This window comes from Neophocaena asiaeorientalis, unplaced genomic scaffold (genome assembly GCF_003031525.2).
Source record: "Neophocaena asiaeorientalis asiaeorientalis breed wild unplaced genomic scaffold, Neophocaena_asiaeorientalis_V1.1 scaffold123, whole genome shotgun sequence".
NCBI lineage: Eukaryota > Metazoa > Chordata > Mammalia > Artiodactyla > Phocoenidae > Neophocaena > Neophocaena asiaeorientalis.
The window spans coordinates 11950931-11960580 of NW_020173666.1; the positions used below are offsets into that span (position 1 = coordinate 11950931).

The window sequence follows — 9650 nt, forward strand, 5'->3', positions numbered from 1 at the left end:
GGATAGAAGGGGAAACAGCCCTCCCCATCCTGAAGTGGGAGCCCATTCGGGAGGCCTGCTCTTCCTCTCATGCAGGAACACTGGGGAGGACAGGTTTGGCAGCCATGCCCCCCCCCGCCCCGCCCATCTATTGGCCCAGCTCTTGTGCAGGGCTGGGGCGTGCGGGGGACAGAGCTTCGCCGGCAGAGCTTCTTTAGGCGGCCGAACAGCCAGATTATTCTTTAGTCTGAGCAATCATCCCACCCCTGGTAGGTTCTCCCTGAGTGTGGAATTGAACTGAACAACGGACCAGCAGGCCCTCACTGTTCTTGGCATGGGAAAGGCCCCGCCCCCGACCTGTGACAGGTGTGCCTTGGGTTGTTTCTACAGTTGGGGTGCTGGGTGAGGCCCAAGGCCCAGCTGGCAGCTGGCACACCTGTGTGTGGAGCTTGGTCTTGGCCACAGGAGTGAATAAAGCTCCCTGACCCCCAGGGCCACAGGCGCCCCCACGAACCATCTTTGTATCCACCCATCTAACATCAGGGGTTGCTGGCTTTCAGTAGGAGACCAGGAGGAAGGGCAGGCGCCACACAGACACACGCGAGATCCTGCATCACTGCGGCTGCTGGAGCTGCTGAGCTCACCACGTCTGCGGGGTAGCCCAGCTGCTGGGCACACTCTGCTGGGCATTCAGCTGGTGCCTGGGAGGCTCGGGTGCAGCCCTCCCAGAGGTCATGGTCTTGGGTTGTGAGGAAAGCTGATGAGAGCCTGGACCCAGTTATCCCGACCTGAGGTCGTAAGTCCAGCCGTGTGTGTGTGTGTGTGTGTGTGTGGATACACAGATCGGTGCCTCATGCTCCTTGTTTACAAAAGAAAATACCTTAATTAAATGAATTTCGAGGCCACCCCTCCTATTAACGGTGCCCAACACCCGCCACGCAACCCAGGCCAGCAGAGCCAGGCAAGCTTCCCAGGCGAGCTGAGCCAGGTGACTGCAGACCTCACCTGCACCGCGGGGCTTCCCAACCCCGGCAGGATGGACAGCGGCCAACACACAGCTGTTTCTGTGATGGTGACACCAGAGAGCTAGAAAGGGCCTCACAGCTGGGCAGCCCTGTTCTCCTGGGCGGGGGGCTGCCGGCCACAGAGAACACAGACCAACCTCCCACTCCTCCCATGACTGTGGCTGCTCTGTCTTTCTCTTGCGTATTTCAGTTCTAGCCTCTGGGAACGAAAGGCGAAGGCCTGTATCACCCCAGCTGCCATTGGCCCAGCATCTGCGTAAGAGGCTCAGTTTCCTGGCCGGTTCCACACAGGTGTCCACGTGTCCTTCATTCCCTCACTCAACAAGGACTCCAGGATGCCAGGCGCTGGACGTCCAACAGTAACTGTACAGACGTGGCCCTGAAGCCTGCGGGACAGTGGGAGACGCGGGGTGGTGACTAACGCCAGCGTAGTCCCGCCGTGGGGCAGGCGCTGCCCCGCGCCCTTTACATGTATCTTAATGCCCACAGGGTCCTTCAGTCTCACGTATAAAACGTGAGGAATCTGAGGCAGCAAGTTACGTATTAAATTGCTCAAGGTTGCCCAGCGTGGAAAGCGTGGCTCCAGGATTCAAACCCAGGCCGTCAGGCTGCCGAGTCCTGGCATTTAACTCCTACAGGATTCTGTCGGAGTGACAGTAACCAAGTAAAGCACAGATGTGTGAAGGATTCAGACATGAATCCCTGCTACCGAGGGAAAGAATAGGGACACCTGGTAGGGAGGTAATAGTGTGGTGGGCTCCTCCTGAGGGGTCCCGTGGAGGCTGAAGAAAGCAAGCTGAGAAGGACGCAGACAGTGGACGACAGTTCACACTGGCTCCTTGACTTGGGGCTTGGCATGGTCGGGGGACCACTCGAGGGTGGCGTGCCTCCTCGGTGGAGGAGGGGCAAGGGTGGGAGGACGGCAGGGGCAGAGGGGGGACCACACTCAAGTGCCGTCGGAAGCCAGGACAAGGGGGTGACATGCCTCACCCTGCATGCTGGAGGTGGGGTGAGGAAGCAGGCCAGTTACGGCCATAGTCCAGGGAAGGGTGGTCGCAGTGGTCCGGAGGAGAGGTGGGCCCAGGCGAGACTTACCTGTCGAAGCTAGACAGCTCCAGCTTGCTTCAACACCCCTGAACCGTGCTGGGAACGCCCCCCCACACACACACCCCCAAATCCTGCAGACTGGCTTCGTTCGAAGTTCATGACCTCTGAGAAGGGCCGTGGTGAGGGAGACGTGGGGTGGAGGGAGGGTCTCCTCTTTACAGTGGGAGACGCTGGAGCGCATTTGTACCCTGCAGGGAACGATCCAGGAGAGAAGGGGAGATGGGTGACCTGGGACAGTAGGGCTAAGAGAAGGAACAGAGTCCCTGGGAAGGGAAGGTGGACGGGGTCTGAGCACATGGAGGGAAGCAGGGACTTGTATTGATGTAGAAACTCTATTTTCCCCCCAAGACACTATTTTTGCAGCTGTTTGAAGTTCGTATATTTTCTGTACTGCAGAGCTTATTGAGAAGATCGTAATGTTCAAGTTTTCCTCCCTGTCACTGCAGGAAAGAAGACGATGGGGAAGCTTCGGTGATGGAAGATGAGGGAATTCTCTTCTCGTGGCTCTACTTTCTCTAGGAAGTATTGAGGCCTAAACTGCTGAGAGTAGGGGGTGAAGGAGATGGGATGTGTGAGGGAGGAGAAGGTTGAAACAATTGTCTTAGAGGAAATGAGCTTAACTGGGTGAAACTGTCCTGGATTAACAGGTAGTTAAGTTATGAGGCTAAAATTTATAAATGACCAGCTGTGGTCTTGAGATTCCTTTTTCCACCAAAAAAAATCAGGGCTTCTTGAAGAAATGATGAATTCCAGGTCTTAGGAGTAAAAAATGTACAAGATGAGCTTGATATTGTCACACTAGAAGGCAAGGAACCAATCAATCCCAACCAACTGGGGTCCTGTCAAGAGGACCCTGGAACCAACTCCCACTGGAGTTGGTTCCATCCCACAAAGATGCTCCCACTGGCCAAAGAGCGAACATTTTGAGCATCAGTAAAGATAAGACTGCAATGGACTGGGACACATCAAGTCCGTTTAAACTCAAATATGAGTTCATAATGAAAGTGAAAAATGAAAAAACGAATTGGTCACCATGGGAGGATGTTAATGGACCAATTCACCGAGTTCAAAATGACTCATTATTTTGAACACTAGTAAATGAAGAGAATCCTGTTCTACCTCTCTTGTTTGTCTTACCATCGGGTAAACAAATAGTAGATGGGGATTTTCTGTTCTTTGAGAAGAATTTTAGCTACAAATGAAGAAAATGATAGAATAGAGCATGTCTGTTTTGCGAAGACTATGGCACTGAGGCTCGATGGCTGCTACATCACAAAGAGAAAAAATCAGACCTGTGCTTCCTGACGGGAAGAACACACCCACCCAGGAGACAGAATCTGCTAGAGCTTCTGTCTCCAGCCACTGAGCTATATTATAGGTCATGCAGAGAGCAAGGGAATACGCTAAACGATACCACAGGGACGCTCAGCAGAACGCACTCTGTGAGGACTGCTGGGCGTGCTACCTGGTTTTCTCAGCAAATAAATTGCAAGGGAAGAAAGAAATGGAAGGGAAACCTATGTATTTAAAGGAGGTTAAGAGACACATCGGTCTCATTGCGTAAACATTCCTTGTGTGATGCACACAAACTATGGAAAGCGATTGATGACATTCACAAGACACTCAGAAACGTGAACACTAACAGAATATCTGATGATATTAAATAATTATTGTTTAGAAAAATGACACCAGTCTGCAAGCTTCTGCAATTTCTTCGGTGACGTTGAGGATTCAGAGTTAAGGGAGTGAAAGGCCACTAAACAAGTTTATGGGAGATTGCAGTCTGGGTAAATGAATGAATTAGTTAATTAATGACTTGAGAATGTTAGCTTTTAGCTTTACATATTCAGTGTCATTAATATCTAATGAAATACTGCATATGAAAAGTACTTTGAAAAACTTCCAAGTTTTACTAAAACTGAGGGCTAGAATCTTTGAAAGCCAGCCTGTCAGTACACATAGGGATCAATACAGCTCACTTTGCTGATGGGCTGATTCCCTTTGCCACTATACTTACGGTGATCACATTCCTCTGGAACCCCTAAAAGGGCGTGTGGTCTGACAACAGGATATTTTCCAATTTGTGAATGCATTTAATTGAAAACTTTAATTAAGGTATCAAACTTAAGTCATATTAGTTGTACGTTTAATGAATCCCTTTTAAGGAAAGTTCAAAGGTACATGAAACTGAAACGAACCCAGAAAAATCCTATTATCATCACCTTAATTATGCGTGAGTCAGTCACTTAATTACTACATGAGTCAGAGCCCTGTTAGAGAATGGTGTCCGGTGTGTGCCACACTTTCAGAGGCGGGAAAACTGGAAGACGGTCCAAGTGTAATTAGAGCGATGGAGTGTTTTACGGGGAGAAGCTGAGAGGGTTCAAAATCACGGTCTCGAAGTGTATTGCATGCTTTTAATCACCTGGAGTCAATACCGAGATCCTTGACTGTACAAAGGGTCATGCAAGAAGAAACGGGCTGTAAAAAAGAACTACTTGTACCCCCTCCCATGTCCCAAAACTGCTCTCATAAGGGGCAGCCATGACCTCCGTGTGACGAAACTCAAAGGACCAGTCCTCGTCCTACTGGACCCAGAGCAGCCTCTGGGGCCCCCTTCCTCCCCTTCAGTGCCCCAGATCGGAGCACCCGTGGGCTCAGCCCTCACTCTTCCCTTTCTGACTAGCACTCAGCCTTTGGTGAACTCACTCAGGCCATCACCATCGGGATGCTGATAGCTTCCACATTTACTTCTCTGCCCAGACCTCGCCCTTGGACTGCAGACTTGCATAACTTACTGCCGACTCGGCACCTCAACCTGGATTTTTAACGGGCATCTCAAAATTAACATGCCCCAATCTGCCCACCCACCCAGCCACCTGCTCCTCCCACGGCTGCCCTTATCTCAGATGATGGCAGTTCCATCCTTCCGGGTGCTCTGGCCAAGATCATGGCATCATCCAAACTCCTGCCTTTTCCTCTTATGTCACATCTGCTCTAACGGCAAATCCTGTGGGCTCACCCTTCACAGACCTATACCGAACCCAGCCGTTTCTCTCCACCCCACTCCCGGTGCCCTTGTCCACGTACCGCCAGCGCCCCCGGGTTGTCACAGCTGCCCCCTCCCTCTCTGGCGCCACTGCTCCCTCAAATTTCAACTCGGCAGCTAGGAGGATCTGATATAAACATCATCTAAGCAGGCCTGGTCCATCTTAGAAAGGTCTCTTGTCCCTTCTGCCCACCATCCTATTTATTTTGTGATTTTCCCAGCCAGGCTTCCAGAGTTAGCAGACTATGCCTACTGCCCCCATTTCTTCCTTAATTCTTTTTTTTTTTTTTTAATTTTGATTTTTGGCTGTGTTGGGTCTTCATTGCTACGCATGGGCTTTCTCTAGTTGCGGTGTACTCTTTGTTTTGGTGCGCAGGCTTCTCGTTGCAGTGGCTTCTCTTGTTGTGGAGCACAGGCTCTAGGCACGTGGGCTTCAGCAGTTGTGGCACATGGGCTTCAGTAGTTGTGGCTTGTGGGCTCTAGAGCGCAGGCTCAGTAGTTGTGGCACATGGGCTTAGTTGCTCCACAGCATGTGGGATCTTCCCGAACCAGGGCTCAAACCCGTGTCCCCTGCATTGGCAGGTGGATTATTAACCACTTTGCCACCAGGGAAGCCCTCTTCCTTAATTCTTTGCAAGCTGACTTTTTCCCCCAACCTCTAATTCAGAGGTCACCATTACCTCCTCACCAAACCAAGGCTCTTTCCTGAGTCCTCATTGTTAGGGACCTTTCTGAGGGTCTCAACCAGTGACCATCCTGCTTCCCAGAGCATCCCCTGCCACACCTGGGCTTCCCTAATCTCAGGTCACTTCTTTCTAGTCTTTTCTTCCTGCCCCTCCCACACTCAGACTGGCCTTCACCCCCGCAACCCCCTTTCAGAGAGCTCTTCCCCTCACAGCCTCCACTCTTCATTTCTGGCCTTTCCTGCTGGCTGACCTTCATCATCTTAAACTCGGCACAAGCCAGACCAGGCCCACTTCCCCACCCCCAGTTCCTGTCTCTGGTCACACTGGCTTCCTCCCTCATTCTCCTGTCTCTGTCGATGGGACCACCACCTCCCCATTCTCTCAACGCCGGGCTCCTTTCTGACTTCTCGCTGTCCTTTTGCCTCTCATGCAATAGGCACAAAGTACAGTCTTTCGTGTATCTCTCCCCTATTTCTCTCTCTGCTTTGATAACTTGCTGGGCTCCCTGGCTCCCCAGGTCCTGGCTGACTCCCCGGGCCACAGCTCCGTTGCATTTCCTGCCGTTGTCTACTCCAGGGGTGACGGAGCTGGCTTTTCCTTCCCGCCTCACCTCCTCCCCCTCCAATCATAGACCTCCAAGAGCTCTGCATCTCAGGAGTGGGATGTGCCCAAGCTTTCGCCACTCACATGGGTCCACTGGTCTTCCCAGGTTCCACTCATGGTTTAGGTATCAGAGCTGACCTTTTTCTCGAATGTCTCAAGATCTGACACTTCCTCCATCTGCTAAACGTGCCCGTGCCCGAGTGACCCTCAGCCTATCAAGGCAGTGTGTATGTAAGGATGGGGCTTCCTCTGCTGCCCCTGTGGACCATCCCACTCCAAACCATGACCTGAAAACACAGCAGGTGCCAATTCTCAGAGGTAGGGGAACACCCATTACTGGTGTCTAAGATGCATGTTATAGCATTGCTGCAATCAGGGCACTGCTAACGATTTAATTACATGGTTTAATTGGCACCATTTTTTCCTTCTCAGTGGTACATAAAATAGTGGTTCATCTTACAGTTGATTGTGTCTTAGATTCCATAAGCTGTAAAGCTCAAGTGCTGGTCTGGACTATAGGAAATTTTCTAAAATATGTTCAGCATGCCACTGTGCAGAGCTGTAAATTATGTGATACTAGGAAAGGCAGGAAAGAAGAGGAGAGAGAAAATTTTAAAAGACTTGGTCCCCTTCCTAAGATCTTATGACCTAATTTGTGAAACAGGGCTAAGAGAAATCTAAAAACACTTCTCAAGCAACATATGAGCAGGTGAGAGCTGAAGTGGACACCTGTGAATCTGAGGGTGCATAAACACTGTTGTCTGGAACCTCAGCATCCCAGGAAGGCTTCCTGGAAGAAGTGAGCTTTGCATCTAAAAGGAAAGAAAAAGTGGGCCAAAGACTACTCTGCCTCATTTAATGGGCACACTGTTCTCAGGAGGAAATAATGTCTCCATTCTACAAATGTTTGGATAGTGTATGAGCATCATACCCGGGATATCCACCACATAATTGAATTTGTGACAAGGGGGCAGAAGGCTCAGGAATGACTTGAATCTCTGCTGTTTTTCACATTTCCTTTATTTCCCAAATCACTCCCTGAGAGGGTATCCACAGAGGATGGAATGTCTGGTGGTTCCTGGTCATTCTTTTTTTTTTTTTTAGGGGGGGGCCACCCCAAAGGGAAAACAGGTTTATTGTAGCTGTGGTCAGGCAATCAGCAGTTGAACTTGGCCACACGTTCCAGCTCATCCTTCTTCTTGATAGTGTAGGAGTTGGAGGAGCCCTTGGCGGCACTGATGAGCTCATCTGCCGGGCACTCGGCAATGGTCTTGATGTTCCGGAAGGTGGCCTCACGGGCACCTGTGCACAGCAGCCAGATGGCCTGATTCACACGGCGCAGCGGGGACACGTCCACGGCCTGCCGCCTCATTGTTCCAGCTCGCCCAATGCGGGTCGAGTCCTCCTGGGGGCCACTGTTGATGATGGCATTCACCAGGACCTGCAGGGGGTTCTCGCCTGTGAGCAGATGGATGATCTCAAAGGCGTGCTTGACGATGCGCACAGTCATGAGCTGCTTGCCATTGTTGCAGCCGTGCATCATCATGGAGTTGGTGAGGCGCTCCACGATGGAGCACTGTGCCTTGTGGAAGCACTCGGCCATGTAGCGCCCTGCACTGTGGGGCAGGTATTTGGCATACTTCTCCTTCACTGCGATGTAATCCTGCAGGGAAATGCCATGGATCTGCACATCATTGGTGCTCCACTTCCCAAAGAGCTTGATGTCGGGGGTCTCTTCTGCAGGTGCAGCTGTCTGCCACTCCGTCATCCTGAAGGCGCAGCCGAGGCGTCTCGGCCGCTCGGCGTGGACCATGCGCGCCCTGGCACAGATAGGAAGCGTTTCTGGTCATTCTTGAGTGTTCTGCAAGGGCGCCACCATCCTGCTTGCCAACTGGGGGCTCTGCTCCTTCTGGAACTTGCCCGAGAGACAAACGGCTTAACCCACAGCCTTCTTCGTATGAGCAGAATGGGTGTGAGAGGAACCAACTGGGTGTGGGGCCTGATGGGAACATCCTGATGGAGGTCTCAGGGCCATCCATACACATCCCTTACAGGAGAAGGAAACGAGGCCCCCCAAACCCACCCAAAGGGCGATTCCAGGGAAGCCCTCTCCTTCCTTCTCTCTCCCCTCCCCTGCAGACCAGTCCCGACATCCTGGCTAAAACCCAGTGCCAAGAGGGGCCTTGCCTAGCTGCCAGGTCCACGTACTCCAGTGGAGGGTGCACGGATATGTGCTGCTGTCCACGTGTCTGAGTACAAACTGGCTTGTTGTAGTATCTACCCTTAAGTCAAGGACTGTACACACTCACCAGAGTGGGAGGAGGGGTTGCAAGATGGAGGGAAAGGGCGCGGGCAGGGAGAGGGAAGGGCCCCGCCCTGGCGCACCCACACCCATCAGCGTCTCACAGTTGGCCCTGCGCGTTACTCCCAAGCGTTCGGCTCCTCCGCACCCATCCTGTAAGCCGGTGGGGCAGGTGCCGGTCACCATCCGACAAAGGAGAAAAGCGGGCTCAGAGAAGTCAAGCTCACACGGTAAGTAGCAGGTCTAGAGATCAGGGTCTCAGTTCTCTCCGAGAAAACACACCTTTGATCCTCCCAAATTCTACCTGGGCGGGGGACAGTGGACCGCAGTACCCTCCGTACAGAAAGCTAGTAGAAGGCAACACTTACGGAACACTTTCCACTCGCCAGGCACTCACCAAGCCCTTTACACGAATTAACTCCATCCTCACCGCAACTTTACGAAGTAGGTACAATTACTAATCCCGCTTCACCCGTAGGGCTACTGAGGCCCAGAGAACCAGGGACTCGTCCAGGGTCGCAGTAGACGAGAGAGGGAGGCGTGAGCGGGACTGGGAGGACCAGGGAGGACAGCGGAGGGCCCGGTGGTTTCCAGCCTCGCGGCGCCGTTCAGGCCCCAGCTGCCCATATAAGGCCGCGGGCGTCCTGTAGCGTTTCAGGCGCATTAGGGCGCCCGGCGGACTGCAGCCTCCTCCGCGCCAAGGAATGTATGGAATCCTCCTTCCTGACTGCCGCCCACCGCAGGGGGACTTCCCCTCCGCACCCGGGCCCCGGATTAGCCGCCGAGCGAGCCCGGAGGCCTCCCACCACTGCCTGGCCGCTGGGGGGAGCGCGGCGCCTCGGCGGAGCCGGCCGGGAGGCGGGGAGGCGACCGCGCGCCCTCACCTGCCTGGGGCGGCG

At 52.9% G+C, this 9650-nt stretch overlaps 1 protein-coding gene across 2 annotated transcripts; it reads right to left on the reverse strand.

Annotated features, from left to right (window-relative positions):
* Nucleotides 1–7489: 7489 nt before the first annotated feature.
* Nucleotides 7490–9293, reverse strand: LOC112401634 (40S ribosomal protein S5-like). 2 transcript variants are annotated; one of them, XM_024747989.1, is made up of 2 exons: nucleotides 9120–9293; nucleotides 7490–8269 (listed from the first exon to the last, which is right to left on the reverse strand). In XM_024747989.1, the coding sequence occupies exons 1-2, from the start codon at nucleotides 9173–9175 to the stop codon at nucleotides 7606–7608; spliced, it is 720 nt and encodes a 239-aa protein (XP_024603757.1). In that variant the 5' UTR covers nucleotides 9176–9293; the 3' UTR covers nucleotides 7490–7605. The 2 variants fall into 2 exon arrangements, with proteins under 2 accessions (XP_024603757.1, XP_024603758.1); XM_024747990.1 differs by having other exon boundaries at nucleotides 7494–8269; nucleotides 9149–9290.
* Between the last annotated feature and the right edge of the window lie 357 nt (nucleotides 9294–9650).